This window comes from Hemicordylus capensis, chromosome 3, assembly GCF_027244095.1.
Source record: "Hemicordylus capensis ecotype Gifberg chromosome 3, rHemCap1.1.pri, whole genome shotgun sequence".
Lineage (NCBI taxonomy): Eukaryota > Metazoa > Chordata > Lepidosauria > Squamata > Cordylidae > Hemicordylus > Hemicordylus capensis.
In genome coordinates this window covers 232386583-232411913 of record NC_069659.1, presented here as the reverse complement: position 1 = coordinate 232411913, position 25331 = coordinate 232386583, and the positions used below count along the sequence as shown (strand labels likewise).

Sequence of the window (25331 nt, the reverse complement as noted above, 5' to 3'; positions counted from 1 at the left end):
AAGGAGGCTATATTCAGGGCCAAGTCACACGTTTATTTTTAAGGTGCGAAGATCCTTCACACCACCTGGTTTTCATGTTGGAAAGCTTTTTGCATGAAATTGCCCCTGTGTGAAGAACTGTCCCATGTCAGTGGGAAAAAAACCTCATAGCTAGTGTTCTGATGTGGTAACTAGTTTCCCACATGTGGGGACTATTTTACATCAAGAGCTTATCATGGGAAAATGAAACACAGAAATCACTGTGAGCTAGTTTGAACAAAGAATGATACCCCATCCCCCGCCCACCCTGAACCAGCCCATGAAATTAAGAAGGAGTACACACCAAGAACAGGCCTGTTCTTGATGCCTTTCCCAGACATCCTGGCATCCTCCCAGTAAATTCTTTTATTGCATGGTAGAAGGTAGCTCATCCAAACTATAGCTCTACATGTGACCAAAATAAATTAATATTTGAGTTGTGTGTAGAGTGGTGGTTTTTAGACCAACCACACATCCACGTGATAAAAGAATGTACTGGGAGGCCGTCAGGATGTCTGGGAAAGATGTCAGGGATAAGCATGCTCTTGATGTGTCCCCTTCTTAATTGCATGGACTGGTTCAGGAGAAAGGAAGTGCTGCCCAAACAGGTCCTATGTGAGGACCTTATCACCTCACAAACAAATGTGTGACTCAGCTCTCAAATAGACACTGTGGAGATCAATGCTAGTATTAAAACATAAATATCCTTTTACCTAGTTGAGTCTGGCTTTCTTTAATCTATGTCACTCAGCAAATCAGATAAGTAAGGAACTATTTTATTTGCTTCAATTCAGCTAATGACAGCTTTGATGCTATAATTTAATGAAAACAAAGAGAGAGTCATTGGGATTTGAAGAAGAAAGACAGCAACAATCAAGTTGTAGTAAAAAAAATAGTCATCCATTACCAGTACTGCTTGTTAAACATGGGGGTTGGAAATCCAGTCCTTTGTTCCATTCTTCCCACCCCATCTCACTAATTCTCCCTCCCCTGATGGTCACCTTTCTGCATGTTGTGCTTGCATGAGGTCTGCTGTGTGCAATTTTGCATGTAGGGCATGTAGTAGTTCATGCCCACAGTAGTCTATGTCAGGCTACTCCTAGAATGAAAACGATGTTGGGCTTCTTTCAGTAATCAATTTTGTTACTTATACTTTGAAAATATGAAAATGGCTGTAGATAGACATCTTTATAATGTGGGAATCGGCATATTAAGCCTAATACATGAAAGTGTCTGGTTTCAGGAGCATTTATGTTATTAATACAGCTTCAGTGTTTGACTATTCCCATGGAAGCAAGCAGTGTTCCCTCTAGGGATGTGCAAAAAATTTCGGGCACAGAACGATCTGTGCCCGAAACGAACAATTTCGGGTGATTCGGGGCCGAACCGAATCACCCCCGATGTCCCCCGATATTTTTCGGGCACGAGCCGAATCACCCAAATTTCGGACCTGAAAAATTCGGGTGATTCGGTTCATGGCTGATTTTTGGTGAATTTTTAAAGTTTTAGTGACTTTGGGGCAGTTCGGGGGCATAGCATGGGATCTGGGCAAAAGGAGTGGGGTGAGTTGGTAGTGCCTAATGGGTGCAGGCTACCACCCCAATTTCAGGGGGATTGGGCAACGGGCTGATTTTTGGTAAATTTCTGATATTTTCATGTCTTTGGGGCAGATTGGGGCAGAAAGTGGGGCCTGGGGCAGAATAGTGGGGTGGGGTGGTAGTGCCTAATGGGTGGAGGCTACCACCCCAATTTCAGGGGGTTTGGACAAAGGGGTGATTTTTTGAGAATTTTTGAAGTTTTAGTGACCTTGGGGCAGTTTGGGGGCAGAAAGTGGATCTGCCCCAAAATAGTGGGGTGGGGTGGTAGTGCCTAATGGGTGGAGGCTACCATCCCAATTTAAGGGGGATTGGGCAGAGGGCTGATTTTTTGAGAATTTTTGAAGTTTGGGTGTCTTTGGGGCAGATTGGGGGCAGAAAGTGGATCTGCCCCAAAGGAGTGGGCTGGGCTGGTACATAGTGTCTAATGGGTGGAGGCTACCACCCATCCCCAATTTAAGAGTGATTGGGCAGGGGGTGAATTTTGGTGAATTTATTTTTATGAGGTTTGTCTTCATAAGGTGAAGTGTGCTAAATTGTTTACTTCCTCATATTATTCATAGTAAAGGAAAGTGTGAAAAAGTGAAAGTGGGGTCATGAGAGTTGTTTAATTGAAAAAAATCTCATTTGCTATGATAGAATGAGAATTCACACCTCAGAAGTTTTTGGGTGGCAACAAAGTTTTGGAAGTGGGGCTGGGAGGGAAGGAGAAAAGCAGCAAAGGGGAGCTCCCTAAGACAAAGTTTCAGTTGGGGGGCCGGGGCAGGGGGAGGAGAACGAGAGAAATGGAATTGATGGCATTTTCCCAAGCCAAGGTATGAGGAGGGCAAATGGGACATTGCACACCTTCTCCAGAACATCACCTGCAGAAGCAAGCACAATAAGTAGTTCATAAAAGGTGCCAACCTACCAACATGTTAACTGGGGTCCTTTGCAGCCACAGGCTGGCTCCCCCAAGTTGTACTATTTTATTGTTCACCTCCTTGCAATTGCCAGTCACCACGAGCAGTTCTCAACACTTGACCATAAGGTGTCTCTGGGTTACGGGGGTGGGGGGAGCTGCCACCCCCCTCCCTCCCTCCTCTGGCTGCTCCATCTGCAGCTGCCAGCAGGGGCGCAGGGAGAGCTGCCACCGCTCGTCCTCCTCTGGCTGCTCACGAGATCTGCAGATGGAACTAGAGGAGGAGGCAGCGCAACAGCAGCCTGTCCAGAGAGAGGGGAGAGCACAGCAATGCTTCCCGGCCAGCAAGGGGGGGGGGGGACAGGGTGCCAGGCAATTGGACGGTAGTGGTGGGTGCAGTAGAGACAGCGCGCCCAACAGAAACTGCTGTGTGGGGACCTCAAAGTCGGTGTGCACACACACATGTGCACACCTTAGAGGGAAGGCTGGAAGCAAGAGTGTTTGGCTATTTTTTGCCCTCTCTCCTGAAATGCAACATCAAAAGTGTTTTTACCAGTGACTACTTGCAAGACAAACATGGGTGTTCTGAAAATACTAGAACTATGTGACTCATTGATAGAATTATACCCAGTCTAATAATTTTCATTATGGGAGCAACTTATGAGTTTCCTGTCTCTTTGATACTCCTGATAAAGTAGAGGCAACAAATCCAGATCCTTAAATTATTATTATTATTTATTTATTTTATTATTTATTACATTTTATATCCCGCTCTTCCTCCAAGGAGTCCAGAGCAGTCTACTACATACTTGAGTTTCTCCTCACAACAACCCTGTGAAGTAGGCTGAGAGAGAAGTGACTGGCCCAGAGTAACCCAGCAAGTATCATGGCTGAACTGGGATTTGAACTCGGGTCTCCCGGGTCCTAGACCAGCACTCTAACCACTACACCACTCTGGCTCTATGCTAAAAACTGAAAACACTAAGGTGGAAACAAGATCTGCTGAAATCCATTGGACTAATTTCCAAATGTATTTCGTTTATAGCTGAAGTGTAATACCCTCCTTATATTACCAAGTGTTACAGCTGACATTAGACTTAAGATGTTTTTTCTCTTTTAAATTCTAGCTTTGCAGATAAACTCTTGAAAAGTTTGAATTGTTCATCTGAATGAACTTGCAGAGGAACTGATCTCTTGCAAGAAGTTTTGGTTTGCTCTTGAACACTTTATCTTTACATAAGAACATAAGAACAGCCCTGCTGGATCAGGCCCAAGGCCCATCTAGTCCAGCATCCTGTTTCGCACAGTGGCCCACCAGATGCCGCTGGAAGCCACAGACAAGAGTTGAGGGCGTGCCCTCTCTCCTGCCATTACTCCCCTGCAACTTGTACTCAGAGGCACCCCGCCCTTGATGCTGGAGGTGGCCCACAGCCCTCCGACTAGTAGCCATTGATAGACCTCTCCTCCATGAAGTCATCCAAACCCCTCTTAAAACCATCCAGGTTGTTGGCTGTCACCACATCCTGTGGCAGAGAGTTCCACAAGTGGATAACGCGTTGTGTGAAAAAGTACTTCCGTTTGTTGGTCCTAGACCTCCTGGCAATCAATTTCATGGAGTGACCCCTGGTTCTAGTGTTGTGTGAGAGGGAAAAGAATCTCTCTCTCTCTCTCTACTTTCTCCACACCATGCATGATTTTATAGACCTCTATTATGTCTCCCCACAGTCGTCTTTTTTCTAAACTAAAAAGCCCCAGGTGTTGTAGTCTTGCCTCATAAGAAAGGTGCTCTAGGCCCCTGATCATCTTGGTTGCCCTCTTCTGCACCTTTTCCAGTTCAACAATGTCCTTTTTAAGATGTGGTGACCAGAATTGTATGCAGTACTCCAAGTGTGGTCGCACCATAGTTTTGTATAAGGGCATTATAATGTTAGCCATTTTATTTTCAATCCCCTTTCTAATGATCCCTAACATGGAATTTGCCTTTTTCACAGCTGCCGCACATTGAGTCGACACTTTCAACGAGCTGTCCACCACAACCCCAAGATCCCTCTCCTGGTCCATCACCGACAGCTCAGATCCCATCAGCGTATACTTGAAGTTGTGGGTTTTCGTCCCAATGTGCATCACTTTACACTTGCTAACACTGAACCGCATTTGCCATTTTGTCGCCCACTCCCCCAGTTTGGAGAGATCCTTTTGGAGCTGCTCACAATCTGTTTGGGATTTCACTGCCCGGAAGAGTTTGGTATCATCTGCAAATTTGGCCACATCGCTGCCTACCCCTGCTTCTAGATCATTGATGAATAAATTAAAAAGCACCGGTCCCAGTACAGATCCCTGGGGGACCCCACTTCTTACTTGCCTCCATTGTGAAAACTCTCAATTTATACCTACCCTCTGTTTCCTGTCTTTCAACCAGTTAGCAATCCACACATGGACTTGTCCCTTTATCTCATGACAGCTAAGTTTCCTCAAGAGTCTTTGATGAGGAACTTTGTCAAGAGCTTTTTGGAAGTCCAGGTAGACTATGTCTACTGGATCACCTTGATCCACACACTCATTGACACTCTCAAAGAAGTCCAAAAGGTTGGTGAGGCAAGATTTACCTTTGCGGAAGCCATGCTGGCTCACTCCCAGCAGGGCTTGTTCTTCTAGGTGCTTTACAATTTTATCCTTGAGGATGCTTTCCATCAATTTGCCTGGAACGGACATTAGGCTAACCAGCCTGTAATTTCCCGGATCGCCCCTGGATCCCTTTTTGAAAATCGGTGTTACATTTGCTACTCTCCAGTCCTCTGGTACAGAGCCCGATTTCAGGGATAAGTTATATATTTTTGCAAGGAGGTCGGCAATTTCACATCTGAGTTCTTTGAGGACTCTTGGATGGATGCCATCCGGCCCTGGTGATTTGTTAGCTTTCAGTTTTTCCAGACAGTTTAGAACATCATCCCTTGTCACTTCTATCCGACTCAGCTCTCTAGCCTCCATCCCTAAAAAGCCTGGCTCAGGAGCAGGTATATGCTCAGTATCCTCTGCCATGAAGACAGATGCAAAGAACTCATTCAGCTTCTCTGCAACCTCCATATCCTCCTTAATAATCCCTTTCACTCCCTCATTGTCTAATGGTCCAACTGCCTCCCTGGCAGGTTTCCTGCTTCTGATGTACTTAAAGAAGTTCTTGTTATTCCCCTTGATACTTTTGGCTAAATGTTCCTCAAACTCTCTTTTTGCCTCCCTTATTGTCACCTTGCATTTCTTTTGCTAGAGTTTGTGTTCCTTTCTGTTCTCTTCATTTGGACAGGCCTTCCAATTTTGGAAGGAAGTCTTCTTCCCTTTTATGGCTTCCTTGACGGTACCCGTTAGCCATGCTGGCATCCTCCTGGACTTAGTGGTACCTTTCCTCCTTTTGGGAATACAATCTACCTGGGCTTCTAGTATTGTGGTTTTGAGTAAACTCCATGCACTCTGGAGCAAAGTGACTCTCCTGATTTCCCCCCCAGCTTTCTTTTCACTATACTCCTCATTTTGGAGAAGTTTTCTCTTCTGAAATTCAAAATATCTGTGTTAGACATCCTTGGTGATTCTCTCCCCACATGTATGCTGAAATTGATGGCACTGTGGTCACTGTTCCTTAAAGGGTCGATGACACTGACATCATGCACCAGGTCCTGGGTGTCACTCAGAATTAGATCCAAGGTCGCCTTCTCTCTGGTCGGTTCCATGACCAACTGTTCTATGACACAGTCATTTAGCTTATCTAGAAATTTGACCTCTTTGTCCTGACTTGAATGTGAATTTACCCAGTCTATGTGTGGGTAGTTGAAATCACCCATAATTATAGCCCTGCCTCTCCTTGACGCCTCCCTGATTTCCTCCTGCAACTCCCAGTCACTGTCAGCATTTTGATCCGGAGGGCGATAGCACCGTCCCCAGTAGCACGTTCCCTTTCCGGCCTTGTATAGTCACCCACAGGGTTTCTGAGGTTGACTCCAGTCCACTTAGGTTTTCTAGCTTGTTAGATTCTATCCCTTCTTTAAAATACAGTGCTACCCCTCCTCCAAGGCGCCCCTCCCTGTCCTTTCTATAGAGTTTATACCCAGGGATAACAGTGTCCCACTGGTTCTCACTGTTCCACCATGTTTCTGTTATGCCCACTATGTCTATTTCTGCGTTAGCAACCAAGCACTCCAGCTCACCCACCTTGGCTCGGAGGCTTCTGGCATTGGCACCTATACACTGAATCTCTCCACTGATGTATGCTATTCTTTTGACTCTTTGACCTGCTGGCACCGGCTCCCGTCTGCTCTTTATGCGGTTCTGCTCTGTCCCCTTCTGTTTTATTTGAATTCTTTGTAGCCTCACATTTTAAAGGATGGCTTTTGCCAAATGGGATATTGCCCAGCTCCCATCGGCTGTTCCCCAGGTGTCATTTTAAAAGCTGCTCTGCAACCTTTTTGATTTTAAGCACCAGCAGTCTGGTTCCATCTTGGCTCAAGTGCAGCCCGTCCCTTTTATACAGGCATTGCTTGCCCCAAAATGTGTCCCAGTGCCTAACAAATCTAAACCCCTCCTACCGGCACCAACGTCTCATCCACGCATTGAAGCCCCTCAGCTCTGCCTGTCTCACTGTACTTGCGCGTGGAACAGGTAGCATTTCTGAGAATGCTACCTTGGGTGTCCTGGACTTCAAAATGCTACCTATCAGCCTAAATTTGGCTTGCAGGACCTTCCGACTGCATTTGCCCACATCGTTGGTGCCGGCGTGCACCACGACAGCTGTCTCCTCCCCAGCACTGCCTAGGAGCCTGTCAAGACGCTGCATAATGTCTGCAACCTTCGCACCAGGCAGGCAAGTCACCGTGCGGTCAACACGCGGGTCACAAACCCATCTCTCTATCCCTCTAATGATCGAATCACCCACTACAAGGAGGCCCCCACCCCCCAGAGGAGTATCCCCTGTGCGAGAGGATATGGGCTCATCATCCACGGAAGGGGTCCCTTCTAAAGGAGAATTTCCCTCTTCCTCAGACCGATGTCCTCCTTGCCCAAGACCTTCATTCTCCCTGACAGCAGAGGAGCTATCGGCCCTGGAGAGGGATGCCTCTATCACATCCCTGAACGTCTCATCCACATGCCTCTCTGTCTCTCTGAGTTTCTCCAGATCCGCCACCTTGGTCTCGAGGGAACAGATTTGTTCCCTGAGAGCCAGGAGCGACTTGCACCGAGCACACACCCATGACTTCTGCCCATGGGGCAAATAGTCGTACATATGGCACTCTGTGCAATACACTGGGAAGTGCCCCTTCCCCTGCTGACCTTCTATCTTCATACTGTTTTGCTTGGCTGTTTACAGTATTTATGGAGCTTATTGTCCGTTTATTAGATAGTTTATTAGGATAGGTCTCAGCTGTAATGGTCAACTATTTAACTGTCCAAACAGTCTTTCCCAAGAATATGAGGGATACGAGGGAGGGATATATATTTACGTTCTCTTCTCCACCAGGCTCCTTGTGATCCTTGTGATCACAGGGGCTTGTTCCAGACTCCCCCGCACACTTCCAGCTAAAATCCTGCAAAACTCCTACGTCCTGTTTGCTATCCCTTTTGGCTATGCTCTGTTCGCTATGCTCTCGGGCCTTCACCTCATATGTAGAGTAGCCTTCCAACTGTCACACAGGATGTGAGTCACAGGAAAGGAATGTGGGCCAGCCCTAGCTGACTCCACCCCCACCACTGAGTAAACACTGCCTTTAGGTAACCCTAAGAACTCGTAGCCCTGTGATATCTTAACCCTAACAAATAACCCTAACAAGTAACACACACAGAGATAGAGAGACTAAGACCTACCCCTTAAAGAGAAACAGCCCGTGCAAAAACTCCCCTCTTCCTGTTAGTTTGTTTGAAGGGGAAAAGGCTAGATGTTTAGAAAGGCTTCCTCGCCTTCTCAGCTGTGTCTGCTCTTCCCAGAGTAGCCTTCATCTTTATATTAGAGGAGAGGAGAGCTGGTTTTGTGGTAGCAAGGCATGTAAGCATGTACTGTATGTTTTAGCTATGCACTGGTCCATGACCGTAATAAAGGACTGGTAGCAAACATGACTTGTCCCCTTAGCTAAGCAGGGTCCACCTTGGTTGCATATGAATGGGATACATTAATGAATGTGAGCACTGTAAGATCTTCCCCTCAGGGGATGGAGCTGCTCTGGGAAGAGCAGAAGATTCCAAGTTCCCTCCCTGACAGCATTTCCAAGATAAGGCTGAGAGAGACTCCTGCCTGCAGCCTTGGAGAAGCTGCTGCCAATCTGGCACTAGATGGGCCTGTGGTCTGACTCAGTATATGGCAGCTTCCTATGTTCCTATAAGGAGTAGTTCCCCCCACCCAGTGGCCATTCCAGCAATGGCCACTGGAAAGAAATTATTCGACTCTTGTGCTTCTTTTTCGACTGTAAGCCCTTTGCGTACAGGGAACCATCTTCTTCTTTTCTCTTTAAACGGCTTTGAGAACTTTTTTTAAAATTGAAAAGCAGTATCTAAATAGTAGAAGTAGCAGCAGTGGTAGTAGTAGTGGTAATAAGACTAGTGTTAATAGCCAACAGTATTCTCTAAGAAGCCTCAGTAAAAGAGTGAGCACATGAAAACATTTGAGATGAACCTGTCCACAAAGAAAGCAAACTGCCAGGAGAGAGATGAATTGGTTCTAGGATAGCTGATTTTCCAAATAGATAGATCTGGGTTCTGCTTACTTTTTTGGGTGTCCGAGCTTTGGCAGCCTTTGCTTTCTTTCCACTCTTCTTGGTCCCCAAAGATTTCCTCCCTCTCTTCTCTGGAGAAGGTGAAAGGATAGTATCAGATTTGCTTTTGGTGCCTCGTTTTTTGGCAAGAAGCTCTGGGTGAATTCTGGGTAGAACACCTCCACTTGCAATGGTCACTCCTTTAAGCAACTGCAAAAAGAGGCAGTTTCAGAGACAGGACATATCTGAATGCAGGTTCTCTCGAAGTTACTAGTTCACTTTGCCTGGGTGTGTTTGTTTATAAACAATTTACTATATGGAATGAGATAATCCCATATACCCTGCCCTGACTCCTTGTAGGAAAGGTGGAATAGAAGTGTGATTAATAAGTAAAATAAAAATAAATTCCTTCCTTTATTCTTGTCCTTATATTTTAACTCCCAGAGAAATAATTTTAATGCACTCTAAAGTAATATTCAAAACATAAACAAAAAACAGAGAGTGTGGCATTTTTGAAAAAGGACTATAAACATTCAAAGTATCAGATTTCCCTTATCTAATACAGCAGGGAAATTGCAGTGTTTGGAACAGATTACTGAGATCACAATCACACACATTTGTGCTAATGTACTTTACAGCACCATCATCTCATTATATTTTATGACACTATAACAGTGTAACTGCATTTCCCACTGTAAATACTTATTTGCTAGTGTTGCACATCTTATGACTGAATACTGGTTAATGAAAATGTATTCTATAAAGCTCTAAGTGATTGATTTGAAGCTATCTCTTATTTACATAGGGCAGCTTGTTACAGATAATACAGACTCCAAGCACCATCATGCTGCTCATTTCTTCCCCTTCCTTAAAACCTACAAGACCTTTGAATATTAAAAAAAATCCTTTATTGAACTCAATAAAGATGTCTTCACTAAAATCGTCTGGAGAGCATACCTGATTTAGTTCTTCATCATTAGCAACTGCCAGAAGGATGTGTCTTGGGGCAATTCTTCCTTTTTTGTTGTCCCTTGCTGCATTACCAGCTAATTCCAGTATTTCTGCTACAAATACAAAGGAATATATCTCAGTAACAGGCAATTTCACTGCAAGACCGTTATTACGACTGTTCATATCATTGATTATTTCATATATATCATTTATTATCTTTTATCATTATCAATATCATTTATTATCTTGTCCCCAAATTTGATCAGCAATATCATAGGGCTATTCATGTTGGCTAACAAATAGAGGGGCTATTCCCACGATCAGCCAAAATCAGGCTAGAGGAGCCTAGCCTGATTTTGGCTGATTGTGGGACTCACCGGGCTTGCAAGCGAGCCCGGTGGCTCCCAGGCGGTTAACCCGCCTAAATACCCCTCCCCTAAAACCGGGTTTGCGGAGCGAGCGCTCCACAAACCCAAGTTTTTTTACCATGAGTAGCCACAGAGTGGCTCCGTGGCGCAGCTACTCACGAGGAGGCGAAAAGCTGCCTCCCGGTGTATCGCCAGCACGCCCTGCACGCTTGCGCAGGGCATGCTGGCGCTTCCAGGGAGTGTCACGGAGCCGACAATCATGTGGGCAGCCGATCCGGCCACTCAAGGCTCCCGCCTGGATCATCTGTGGGGAGAGCAGGCTTAGCCCGCTCTCCCTGCAAAACCGGATCTCACTGATAGTGAGACACGCCTCATAGTCTTGTAACATAGTTTGGCTGTTTCTGGGTTTGATTGGTTTAAAGGAACTATGTCACATACAGTGATGTTCCCTTTGTCTAATGTTGATTTTGAGATCTTTAAGAACAGGTGTCTCTCTTGTTTTTCTATATTTATTATATTGTATAACTCAGCTTTCTGGCCCATATTGATTAACCCCTGCTAACTGGGCAAAGAGGCACTTTTTTAACATGGTGATTCTCTTTATTTAGCAGGGGGACAATAACTGGCCCTATTCACCTCCAGCACAGTACCTCCAGTGACTGTTGCTGGTGTCTATCTTATGTTTCTTTTTAGAATGTGAGCCCTTTGGGGATAGGGATCCATCTCTTTCTTTCTTTCTTATTTATTTATTTATTTATTTCTCTCTCTGTAAACTGCTTTGGAAACTTTTGTTGAAAAGCAGTATATAAATATTTATTGTTGTTGTTGATGATTGGTGACTTACAAGAAAATCCATTAGAAACATTAAAAATCCATACAACTTAAAAGAGTAAAGTATCAGAGCAGCACCAAACAAAGCTATTAAACAAGTAGATCCCCCCTTTGGTGAGCTTTTTGTGGGAAAGTGGGGCTGCGAGTATCTCTGTGTTTTTTTTTAAAAAATGAACTGTTGGCACTCACCTGAATGGTCATTCTTCTCAGTGGCTGGGAGTGTATCCAGGCTGAGTGGGTTCTCCCACCTGCTCCAAGACAGGGTCAGTCAAAAGGACTTACTGTGGCCAAGTGGTAGGAGCTACCCCCTCAACCTCCAGTTATCTAATCTCTGCACAATGCTCAATACAAGTAAGATTAACTATAGTAAGACAGATCAGAGAAAACACACAACATATCAGGGGAGGAACAAACCCCATGAAATATTTCTTATGACTAACGCAATCTCCCAGGGAGATGGACCACCTCAGAGGGAAACTACTCAACAGGAAAGGACAGAGAGGTGAAAAAAGAAATTGGACAACCGAGAGGCAGGGTGAATACACTCCCAGCCACTGAGGAGAATGAACATTCAGATGAGTGCCAACAATTCATTCTCCCTCAGTGGGGGAGTATATCCAAGCTGAGACCTACCAGGACCCCTAAGATCTCACAGGGAGGGAAGGAGTCCGGGTCTCACTGTGGGACCACCTTCTGTAACACTCACCTCCTAAAGGAGACATAGGCAGAAGTCAACTGCTGAATCCTATAGTGTCTTACAAATGTGGACAAGGAAGGCCAGGTGGCTGCCCTACAGATATCTGCCAGGGGTGCTATTGTGGAAAAGGCCGCAGAGGTAGCTGTGCTTCTAGTGGAATGGGCAGTGATCCCCTGGGGAGGGGAGAGACCACTACTAGAGTATGCCAAAGCTATGCACAAACAGATCCACCTGGATAGAGTGGGACTGGAAACTTTGTGTCCCAGAGAACATTCCTTGAAGGATACAAAAAGGGGCTCTGAGTATCTAATGGGCTTAGTATACTTCAAATGACAGCCATGCGCATATCCAGCATGTGCTACTCCTTCTCTTTTGGGGAAGATGGCTTAGGACAGAAGGACTGTGGTTGAGTGGGAGGGCTTGGCCTCCTTTGCCTTCTTGTACACTTGTGTGGCAGTGGCTACCACTGCTCTCCAGGCTTCTTTGTAAGTGGAAGCAGCTGTCCTCTGAGAGAGAGGGAGAGGCCTCTCTCTTGATGCTTGGGGCATGGGTGGCCATGTTAGGAGCTACAATGAGCTGCAGCTGACTCACAAAGCAGTTGTGATAAATGATCGAACTGCCTAGTTCGTGTTCTGCCTCCCTTTTAAGCCCTGACTCCTCTAATCCACAAAGGGGAAGATCGCAGGAGGAGGGAAGGGAGTAAAATATAATAAGAGTGTGTAAAAAAGACAAAAGCTGAAAAATGCACCTGCTCTGGAGTGAGACAGGGCTAAAAACTGGAGGCCAAGCAGGTAGTTCCTCTCATGCGGCCACAGCAAGTCCTTTTGATTGGCCCTATCTTGGAGCAGGTGGGAGAAGCAACCCAGACTGGATGCACTGCCCTACCGAGGGAGAATGCCATAAACCTGGTACCACATCTGGTATCAGGTCTATGATTCCAAGGCATAGACCTAGTACCACTTGAGATCCAGTTGCCCAACACTGTCTGAACTGGAGAGCATCCTAGACTCCTGGACCACGGGAGGATGACAAACAGGAAGAAGGCATAGACAGCACAATCTTGTACATGATTACTCAAAAGTTGGTCATGCTGTGTTCAGCAGGGCTAACTCACAGGTAAGTATGCAAAGGATTGCAGTCTGAGAGACTTGGGCCAAAATTCTATCTACACTTAGGAGTAACTCCCCCCACCCCCGGAATTAATATAATTTCATGTGAATAAATATGCATAGACTAAAGCTGAAAGACTTTTGAATCTCTGGCTCGCCTCCAGAGCAAAAGCCCTTGTGAACGATGTTGCACTAGCGCAAAACTGTTGCACAAGCTAGCTGCACTAAGTCTGGAGATTGCACTCCAGACTAGTACTGCACTACCATAAAGTATTCTTGTAGCTGTGCAGCAGTGGCACATCTAATTGGCTTTAATGGGGGCTTTTGCACAAGAGCACCATAGTGATCTTAGGCAAATCCCTGTTTTTAGTCCAACTAAGCTAACTCCTTGCCCTAGCATATCTTGCTCCTCAAGTGCTCCGTTGCTCTGGATGTCAGCCACTGAGATTAACGAGTTTTGGTAAAGAGTCTTTCCTATGTATAAAGTGCAGTAAAGTGTTCTAAATATACATTAAAATCAAGCCTATATTGCATTTTATTCAAAAATAAAGTTCCTACATAATTATACGTCAATCCTAAATGATTCATATTACCATACTATTTTTTTTTAAAGTAATTTCATGGTGTTTTTTCAGGTCTTAATTTAACACACGTCAGCAAAGCAAAATTCTATTCATAGTAGGTGGGGCGGGGATGGCCCATTTTAAAGAAAAGAGCACGAAGCAGGATTGAGGCCAGGGAGGGGGGATATTTCAAATTCCTATGCCTGGAATCAGATTTCTTGATTCCAAGGCACAGGAATTTGAAAAATAAGATATCACTTCTGGGCAGAAGTGAAAATAAATGCCTATATGCTTAAGTTCCACCATCTAGTTTTTTCAAGTCTTGAGAGTTTTTCTAACTTTGTACAAGTTGTTTGCCTAGACAAACAGAAACCCTGCTAATGAGGGCTATGCAGGCACTGATTGAGCTACATTGGAGTTAGCTGGAATAGAAGAGCAACGAGATGTTCATTTGGGGAAATGACAAGCCTAGGAAAATATCAGTTTTGTAGTCAACAAAATTAAATTCAAAGGTGCCAGCCTTTGAATTTAAGGTGTACGAGTGGACAACCATCAAATGATTAATTTGTGACACACCTAGGATTTTTCCAGCCCCCCACAAATAAGATTCACATATTGATGCAAAGCTATGTTTAAAAATAGGAAAGGTTTCTCTTAATTTCTTTAAAGTTTACAAGTAAATATGCAATGTATAGATTTCTGACAACTACAACAAAAGATTTAACAGTGGAAGGTCATGCTGTGACTCATTTGAACTTTTTGTAGATGAGTTGTGAAGTTACAGTTTTGACCCAAATTAAAACCATTTTATCTTTCCCTTTTATGACAGAGACATTTCATTTGACTACAGAGAACTGTTTAATGGCTTGAATATAATGTGAATTATATGAGCCAAAACAGGTAGGTTATATATACAGTAGGCTGAGGGAGTGGGAAGTAAGCTGTGGGTTCTCACCATTCCACCCACATAACTTTTCAAGAGAACCTCAAGTAAGCTCCCAAGTATATATGTTCCACTCATGCAACTCATCCACTATGTACAATGGGTGGGCCAATGGCATAAATAGGCCTACTTGCATTTTAGTGTCTGTTCCTGGTTTTCATTAAGGATTAGATGCACAATGGGAGAAAGCATGCAAGTCCCACATGCACATTTATTAAATATTAATTTTTAAAAATATACTGCCCCATCCAAAGACTCTATGGTGCTTCATATATGTAAACTTCATGCGATATACCCTAGGGGCATATGTTCTCATCATTTCACCCACATAACTTTTTTTCATTTCCAGTTATTGGCACAAAATGTCTGGGCCCACCCTTTAGGCGAAAAAGGCCAGATGTGATATCCACACCTCCGTCTTAATGCTTCAGAGCAAAACGACAAGCCTTCTACTTGGGACAAAGCATTCTGGACCGAATCTCAAGTTTCCACTTGTCACTGCTTTGTTAAAAGTCTGATTCCAACAACATACAACCAGAATGTGATTTTAGTGTGTTCCTTATACTGCCTAATTTTCAGAGGTGCTATACAAGCACTTGAACTTCCTACTTAAACATGTTAATTTAAAAATGTCCATACCTGCTAGGTATTCTATAACAGCTGCCATGTAGACAGGAGCCCCCACTCCTATTCGATACTTGTATGTTCCTTTCTTCAAGTATCGCATCATTCTTCCCACTGGAAAAATAACACCCGCTCTGCTGGAGCGGGACATTTTGGACAATTTTTTCTTTCCCCCTCTGGCCGACATGGTGTCGCTGTGTGTTTTTCAGTCTTCTGGCAGATTATATTATTTGCTTCCCCTAGTACAAAACCTACAAAAAGTGAAAACAGGGAATGATGTGCGTGAGCTATAACAGCCATTATTTCATTAGAACTTAAGGATTAAGATGTAAGTATCACTTCAAGAAGTAACAGGGTAATCTAAGTGATATTGTAATTAGGGATGTGCAAGAAACGACATTTGCATTCCGTTACGAGCTCAGAACAGAATGCAAATGCCCAGAACATTCCACCGGAACAATCGGGAGAGTTCGTTGTTCTGACGGAACAAGCTTGGAATACTTGAAACGTTCCAACTGCCATTTTGGACTACAAAATGGTCCTCTTCTGGCCTCTGTGCATGAACTGCAGCCATTTGCATGGTGGTGCTGACATGCAAATGGCTGCCACATGTGTGCAGAAGCCAGAAGAGAGCCATTTTGGAGAACAGGATGGCAATCAGAACGTTCTGATTGGAACGGGGTTGTTCCGTCCCAAGCTCAGAACACTGAAACAACCCATTTTCTGTCAGAACGTACTGAGCTCTGGAACATTCTAAACATCCCTAATTGTAATAACTACACAGTACTGTATGTACTATCAATTGTACTACATAGGAAGGGGGGGGGGAAAGCTCATTGGAGAGTTAACATCCACAATACATCTGACAGGAAGTTTGATCAGCCAGTTTCCTAGGTAGCATTGATGGAAGTGCTTCAGAGATTAGTTTTCTTTTCCACTTGCTATGGCATTGCAAGATATGATTTAACTCATAATGATTTCTTTCTCTGTTCTTATAATCAATCCTAATCATTGAACACAATTTCATGTTTTCCTATGTGACAAAGTAGGACAAGGTTTGTGCACAAAGAATTTTGGCAGGTGCTGTTTTGTCATGCAGGAGTGAATAAAGCAAAATCTGCTGAAATTCTCTCTGCTATACAACTATCAAAAGCACAGAAACGCTACCCTTTTCATCTGATAATCCTATATTACAGGTTGGCACACAGGATGCAGAAGGTGAAAGTTTTATTGGCATGGGAAAATGTTAGCAAAAGCTTCACCTGCTTCATTTCTGTGCACTGGGGTGGTTCGTTTTTATTTTTTACATTTTATATCCCACTCTTCCTCCAAGGAGCCCAGAGCAGTGTACTACATATTTAAGCTTCTCCTCATAACAACCCTGTGAAATAGGTTAGGCTGAGAGAGAAGTGACTCGCCCAGAGTCACCCAGCAAGTATCATGGCTGAATGGGGATCTGAACATGGGTCTCCCCGGTCCTAGTCCAGCACTCTAGCCACTACACCACGCTAGCTCTCGTGAATGCTGGTGAATGCTAAAGGCACAAGAGCAAGTAAGAAAAGGTGATAACCTACTTTGATACCAACCCTCAAATTAATTTCCACTTTAGGCCCAGTGGTTTGAGTTTTCTGTGCAAATAGCGTAAATGAGGGAATTCAGTCTGTTATCACATAAGCAGCAATTTGCTCAGCAAAGGATAAGCTTGGCAGCAGCTTCTTATCATTTCTGCACCTGCCTATTGTTCTAGCATCAACAACAGCACATCAGAACTGTTTTTAGCATATACTGTGGTAGACTCAGCAAAACATATTCAGAGTCCTGTGCACAAGACTTCCTGCCAACTATGAGCTATTTATACTAACAGTTATCCTGGAACAAGTATATTTGGACTAATTTCAACTTCTGATTTTTAAAAACCAATTCTAAGATCACATGTAAGTACATACGTACGTACATACGTAGTTACAGGGATAACAAAAACTGAAGAGACTTGAGTCTTAGGCTTTCCCCTCCATTCTGTGTACAAAGGGAGGAGATTGAAAGCTTTCACTTTTGAACAGTTCCTTGTTACCTACAAATTCAGGTTAGTTAACAAGCCAACATCTGGAACTACAGTTTGATTTGGGTTTCAGATGCTGGTTTGTTAACTAATCAGACTTAGAACCACAATTCCCCAATGATAGATCAAACAGGGAACTGTGATATACTTAAAAGTGAAAGCCTTCCACTGAAAGGAAAGATTGTGCCGTTGAGTTGGTGTCGACTCCTGCAACCACAGAGCCATCTGGTTTTTTTGGCAGAATACAGGAGTGGTTTACCATTGCCTTTCTCCCACGCAGTGTGAGATGATGCCTTTACTGTTGTCACTAAAGTGAGCATCCACCTCCAGCACCTTCCTAGATCGCTGCTGCCCAATATAGGTGGCTACAAATATATATTTACTAGGCAGTCTGGGGAGCACAATGGTGGGGATTCAAACTAACAGCCTCTTTTTCCCTAGTTCATGCTTCCCTGCTGTGCTACTGCAGCTGGTTTAAAAGCTGATATAATTTGAAGTAATATTTGTGCTATATGTAGCTGTACTTTAGTATATAAATGCTTATTGTAAGTGGATGTTAACAAAAACAGTTAAAGTGAAAGCGGAAACCTTCATTTCCTTCCTATAAACTGCGGGGAACAAGTGCATGAATCCAAAGCTTGACTTTCTTCAGCAATGCTTGTATGCATGCATCCAAAGAGTAAATTTGCTAACAGAGTAAAGAGGCACCTTTTAAAAGTGGCAAATCTCTTTTATTTAACGGGGGAGAGCCACTGGCCCTATCCATCCCCAGCAGAACATCCCTCCAGTGGCTGTTGCTGGAGTCTATCTTATATTTTTTAGATTGTGAGCCCTTTGGGGACATGGAGCCATTTTATTTATTTATATCTATATACACTGCTTTTGTTGAAATTTTATTGAAAAGTGGTATATATTCATCATATTCGTAAATTAAAACTCAAAGGGGAATGAAAGAAAGACAAGCCTCTTCACAAGAACAGTGGCTCTTGAATTTCTTTCTTCCCAATAGAAGTGAGCACAATAAGCAACAGCCAGATTGTTATCTCTTGTGGGTAGAATTCAGAGTTTAATAGAAAACCAATTTCCTGTGATGAACAAGAAAGGTGTGAGACACATCTTGACAGTGAGCAACTGCAGCTGAAGCATCCTTCCTTGTTCATGTAGGTAAAGAATTGTCATTTCCAGATTACAACCCTTAGAAAGACATCCCAAATTGATGTCTGAGTTGCTGTCAGATACTAATCAACTAGTTTTTCTGTTGTCACAGCACTATTATTGCTGCTGTTTGCTGTGTGGTCTTTGTGTGCATACATGCTGGTGTGAAAGGTGTGTCCAACTTTTTTCCGGGCAAAAGCTGCTTTGTACCTCAGATGATATGTTGACATTCAAAAAGGAATAGCATTCCCGGAATGGATATGCAGGGAAACTGCATATAATGAATGTATTCAAATCAGATTTAAGACTTAGAACCTTAGTCAAGTAACAAAGATAGCAACTCTAGGACAGGTGTGCTGTTCCCATGAATGGTACGTTACTAGCATATGTATATATGAGTCTGTGGGTAAAGTTGTATGTGTATTTGCATTTGTGGGACTTAGTCATGCATTACCCAGGTGATGTGGTAGCTGTTGAAAGAGCTTCCCATGTTCAGGGTCTAAGGTAAAGCCATAAACCTGTGTCTGGGCTGCCAGTTGTCTAGGGGCAAGGAATGCTTTTGTATCCTCCTCCATGGTCATATGAGCTTCCACCTGCAGTTGGAAGTGGCACAGCTCAGACACAGGTCTATCACCTCACTGAGAACTAGGCAGAAACAGCAGTTGTAATATATGTAAAGAACACTCTCATGGATTGCACAGAGTATATAGTAATTACATTATTTCCATTAATCCACTGGCATATAATGTAGTTAGTAGCCCCAATACTTGTATGACTCACTTGGTCACCGACTGGCTCAATGCAAAAATTCGAATCAGTTTTCAGAAACTGACCCCGAGGAAACACACTCACGTTCCCTATACAAGCCACACGTAGCTTCCTAGGAAACTGCGTGGCACACACTGCGCATGCTTGGTGACTTTTTGTCCTCTCCCTGCCGACCGACATAAAATTCGCTCTCAATAGAGGGAGGGGCTGCCTCTTTTTCAAGTCCTGATATAGAAGCCTGTCCCTTTAAAGGGGCTGGCCTTTCTTTCAAGCAGGAATCTTTCATTTTTCAAATTCAAACCGCCAAAACATTAACCTTATTTGCGTAACGGGCGAGCGCGCGAAGCCGCCGACTCTCCGCCATAGAGGGGCCTCGGAAGGAAGACCCGCCCCCCGCCCTCATGTTTCTGGGCACGCGCTCATAGGCCGGGCTGCTGAAAGGCGCGCGCCGACAGCTTTAAAAATGGGTGGCATTTGTGTCGCGGGGGCGGCGATGAGGGAAAGCTCGCGTTGGTGCGCGAGCAAGAGGCGCGCATGGGGGATTGTGGGAAATTAATGCCGTTTATTTCCCGCGCGATTGCCATTCTTTTCCCTGCCCGATGCTGACTGGGGGGAGAGAAGTGTCTTCCTTTCGGCTGCTCTGATACCTTTTCCCGCCCCTGACGCCCGGGATGAGAGACCGGGGAGCAGACGAGGTGCTGACTATGCGCCGTTAACCGATCCTAGCTGAAAGAGCGCCCCGGAAAGGGAAGCGCTGGGGGAGTGACCTCTCCTCACCTCACTCCCCCTTGGGAGAGGTGCTCGGTGGGGAGGAATCACACCCCCGAGAGATAAAGAGATAAAACGGTGTGGAGGGAGGCGGCAGCGGCCCCTCAGCGGCGCCCTCTTGACCTCTGCGGGGCTGTTGAGGACAAAAAAATAAGCTCCCGCTCAGCGGGTTCAACTTCTCGTCTCGCTCGCACGTTGAGGCGCCACCGCCGCATCTCTCACCGCCGCGCGGCCTCCCGCCTTTCAAAAGCGGCTCTCCGCACTGCCTTTGCCTGCCTCTCCTCTCCTCACCGGGGGCCCAGCTCCCGTCGCTACGGAGGACGGCGCGCCTCTGTCCACCTTGGTGCCTGGAAGAGGGCGGATGAGGCTGGTTTACGGGGCCGCTCCCCTTACCGCTTTTGAGGAAGGGAATGGGGGCGATGGAGAAAGGCCGCCGCCTCCTTTTCCTCCCAGACCACCGGCCGGCTGCCTGCCCGCCCGCCCCGGGGTGCTTTAGTCGAGCCGCCTCCCCCCTCCCGGTCACCTGCCCGGCTGCCGCCTCCGCTTCAGTGCCGCAGTGCCTGTGTGGCGCTCCCTCCTTCCCTTTCGCCGCTTGTATTGTATGGTTTCAATGGCGGCAGCTCTGGAGGCCGGTGGTAGGGAGCGGGGGGGGGGTTCCTTCTCCACATACCACCTCTAGGAGGAGTCACGGCAGCGCGGTCCTCCGAGCGCCCCCGCCGCCAGCCCTGGCATAGACACACTCCTCCTTGCGCCTCTTAAATTGGGCAGAGCCGTGAGTGAGTGAGGCCATAGCAGGTCGCAGAACATAAGCAAGGATGCTAACCACAAAATCGGACGCTTTCGTTTGCGACAAGCGCTACGGCTTGGAATCGGCAGCGGGCCATGATCATTCTCAAAATACAGCGGATTGTCGCCCTCCCTCTCTCTCAGATTTCTAGCACTCCCTATGCTTAATGCACTCTCCACAGCAATGACTTAAAAAAAGAAAACTGCAAAATAAATCTCTGCCACGGAGTACCTGCCTAAATAAAAACATGGGGTGGGTGGGGCACTGGGGCTATTGTAGAATATCTTGTAACGCTTTTTGGAGTCGCCAGCGTGTTGCGAAATTACTCATCTTCACAGACTGCGGTTTCTATATTGGGGAATTTTCCACATTAGGTTCAAAAGATGCATCACTTACAAACATAGAAGTTCCTCTCTGTCGCTGGCACCAAGGACGAAATCAAACTCTTACTTTAATAAGGGTTAATATTAAGCACTTCCCCTCTCACAACTTCCGGTGTTCCTATCCATATTTACTTGGAAGTAAGTCCCACTTTGTTCCATGAGACTTCCAATAAACTGCACGTCAGTATTCGTTCTAAATGCATAATAGGATCAAAATGATGGTTCACGAACCATTAGCGTTTTACCTCAAAATATCCTTGTGAACATTAGCTGCTGTTAATACAAATGTAGCTGTTGTTTTAGGTAACCATTTTACTGATAATGCCTAACAGCAGATTCTGAGATAAAACAAAACTGAATCTTGATCAGAAGGGTTGTGTCTTTAGGGGTGTGATCATGATTACACATCAACAGGTAGTGGTGGAAGCTTACTTTAAGCCCAGATTTGCCTCACAATGAATTTTGTTTGTGCTTGCTAGCACCCTTGTTTGCATGGTCTGGACCATTCATTCATTCATTCTTTATTTATTTATTTATTTATTTCATTTTTATACCGCCTTTCGTTAAAAGATAGCCCCAAGGCGGTTTACAAAAGTCAAAAACATACAATAAAAACATCATGCTAAAGGTATAAAAACATATAAAAACAGGCATAAAAACAATACAACAGATAAAAACACCCAGAAGCAGCAGTAAAAACGATTATGTAAAAGCCTGGGTAAAAAGCCAAGTCTTTACAAGCTTTCTAAAAGCCGTGATGGAGTCCGAGGAACGAATGGCCACTGGGAGAGCATTCCAGAGTCTGGGGGCAGCAACAGAGAAGGCCCTGTCCCGAGTGCACGACAGCCGGGCCTCTCTCATTGTCGGCACCTAGAGCAGGGCCCCCTCAGATGTCCTCATCAAGCGGGCAGCAACCCTTGGGAGCAGGCGGTGCCTCAAATACCCCAGGCCCAAACCGTTTAGGGCTTTAAAGGTCAAAACCAGCACCTTGAATTGGACCCGGAGCCAGTGCAGCTCTTTCAAAATGGGGGTGATGTGTTCCCAACGGGCAGCTCTGGATAAAACCCTCGCTGCCGCGTTTTGCACTAGCTGCAGTTTCCGGATATTCTTCAAGGGCAGCCCCACGTATAGCGCGTTACAGTAATCCAGCCGCGACGTGACAAAGGCGTGGGTAACCGTGGCCAGATCTGCCTTATCGAGAAAGGGACGCAGCTGGCGCACCAGCCGAAGCTGTGCAAAGGCACCCCTGGCCACCGCCTCCACCTAAGCTTCCAAAAGCAGAGCCGGGTCTGCTCCATTAGGACTAAGAACCCTCCTCTGAGACATATACTTCAGCTCGATCAAATATTTCTCAAGCATGCGTCATTGTTTAATTGCATGCAGTGTGAAAGAGCATATAGAATCTAGTAACTTCTAAATCATGAGTTTCACAATCTTGGATTAGCTCCTGATAAGTGGATTTTTGCATAATTAAAAATTCTGCGCAAGACTTTTAAAAAACTTCTTTTTATTAAATATCAGTTCATAATTAAAGATGTAGTGAACAAGTAAAAGTAATTATATGCAACACTAGGAATCAGAAAAAGCTACTGAGTTATATCTTTAAATTTTTATTAATCAAACCAAGATAAAGGCAAGCAAATATAACAAATTACAAACAAGGCATAGAAGAAAAAGGGAAATAGAAAAATAAACCAATACATCAAATTTTCACATCCAATTATTTCCCCCTCACATATCTCCTCCAATTACTGAATTTAAGGGAAGACAACCACATAAATTAAAGTTTCTCATCCTTCCAATACCCTGAAAGAAGGCTCAGCTTGCCCACAAATTTATCCTGGGCTAATATTATAATCAGCAGGCTGTTCCATCAGTGGCGTATCGGGGGGAAACGGTGCCCAGGGCAAGCTCTGGCCCTGAAATGGCGCCCCCCGGCCCCCACATACCTGTGAGGGCGCGGTGGCGCCCCCCAGGCGGCAGATCGCCGGCGGTGGCGGCGATTTGGCGGTGGCGGGTCACCCGCCGAGTGCAGCTGGCGTGTGGCGGCGATTTGGCGGCGGTGGGTCGCCCACCGAGTGCGGCGGTGGCTGGCGGTGAGCTGTAGCGTGGCCTGAGCAGCAGCGGTGGATCACCCGCCGAGGAGTACAGGCAGAGCGACGCCGAGCCTGCCTTCTGGCCCGGCGTCGCTTCCCAACTGCACAGGCGCACCTGCGAAGTTCACAGAATGAACTGCGCAGGCACGCCTGCGCAGTTGGGAAGCGACACCGGGCCAGAAGGCAGGCTTGGCATCGCTCTGCCTGCACTCCTCGGCGGGTGATCTGCTGCCGCTCAGGCCATGCTACAGCCCATCGCCGCCTGCCACCGCTGCACTCAGCGGGCAACCCGCCGCCGCCCGCCACTGCCAAATCACCGCCGCACGCACGCCGCCACACTCGGCGGGCGATCCAGGGGGGGCGGGGGGAAGCCACTTTTTGGCACCCCCCACGTGACCCGCCGGGGTGGTGCCCAGGGCACGTGTCCTGCCTGCCCCCCCATCGTTACGCCCCTGCGTTCCATCAGAACAACCGATCAAGCTGGTTGTTCTGATGGAACAATCTTAGAATGTCCCAGAGATCACTCCAAGTGCTATTTTGGAACCCAAAATGATGCTCTTCTGTGCATGTGCAGTGGCCATTTGTGTGGGGGTGCTGACCACACAAATGGCCACTGTGCATGTGCAGAGGCCAGAAGAACTCGGAATATTTTGAGTCAGAACAGGATTCTATTCTGAGCTTGGAACAAGCCCTTCATTTGAAGAGTGTTCTGTTCTGAGCATGGAACACTCGAAACGGCCCATTTTGAGGCAGAACATTCCGAGTTAGGAAAGTTCTTCATTTCCCTGTTTCAAACCAGTCATTTATACTGGAGGCGGACAATCACTTCAGTGACAACTACAAAGGCATCATTTCATACTGCGCAGGAGAAGACAATGGTAAACCACTCCTGTATGAAAACCACATTTATAGACAAAATAGAATGATTGTCAATGTAGTGCCGGATAATGGGCCCCTCAGGTTGGATGGTACTCAGCATGCTACTGAGGAAGAGCTGAGGATCTCTCAGAGTACCGATGGTGTTTATGATGCAGTTAGAGTAAAGCCTTTTGGACGTCTAGCAGCTGATATTGCCATGTGGTAAAAGAAAATCCAAAGCTGCAAAGACAGAATTACAATGGGAATGTGGAACATAAAAAGTATGAATATGGGTAAGCTCAACACAGTGAAAGATGAAATGGATCAACTACAGAGTGACATCTTGGGCATCAGTGAATTTAAATGGACTAGAATAGGACACTTTCAGCATGAATATGGATAAGCTCAACGTAGTGAAAGATGAAATGGATCAACTACAGATTGACATCTAGGGCATCAGTGAATTAAAATGGACTGGAATAGGACACTCAGTCAGAATATCATACCGTTTACTACTCAGGACATGAAAAACAAAGAAGGAACGGTGTTGCTTTCATAGAAAGGATATAGCAATGATAGTACCTGGGTACAATGAGGTCAGTGACCAACTAATATCAATTAGATTTCGTGGACAACCCTTAACATGACAGTTTTCAAGTCTGTGCCCCAACGACTGATGCAGATGACTGATGCAGAAGAAGAGGAAGTTGATGAGTTTTGTGCTCAAGTTCAGTCTGAAATGGACAGAGCAAGATGTGCTGCTGGCGGTTGGAGACTGGAATGCCAAAGTTGGAAATGGTAAGGAGGAAAACACAGTCGGACTGTATGTATGGCCTAGGAAACAGGAATGAAGCAGGAGAATGACTTCTTAGTTCCTGACAAGCCAATGATCTCTTCATTGCTAACACGTTCTTCAGACAAACAAAGTGGCACCTATACACATGGACATCATTAGATGGAGTACACAGAAGTCAAATTGATGACATTGTTGGTGCAAGGAGGTGGGAGAGCTCAGTTATAACAGCAAAGATGTGGCCAGGGCCAGATTGTGGAACAGATCATGAACTGCTCATGTGCAAGTTCCAAGTGAAGCTAAAGCGGAAAAACAAAGCTATCCAGTTTCCACAAT

At 45.4% G+C, this 25331-nt stretch overlaps 1 protein-coding gene across 10 annotated transcripts in view; it reads right to left on the bottom strand.

The window, feature by feature from the left end:
* Positions 1-21359, bottom strand: part of LOC128350944 (core histone macro-H2A.2) — a 38451-nt gene extending 17092 nt beyond the window's left edge. The window contains exons 1-4 of one of the 10 annotated variants that reach the window (XM_053309864.1): positions 21262-21359; positions 15344-15579; positions 10200-10306; positions 9255-9452 (exon numbers count right to left, since the gene is read on the bottom strand). In XM_053309864.1, the coding sequence (XP_053165839.1) occupies positions 9255-9452; positions 10200-10306; positions 15344-15515 (477 nt within the window). In that variant the 5' untranslated portion in view covers positions 15516-15579; positions 21262-21359. The other 9 variants (XM_053309866.1, XM_053309859.1, XM_053309860.1 and 6 more) reach the window with 9 other exon arrangements.
* Between the last annotated feature and the right edge of the window lie 3972 nt (positions 21360-25331).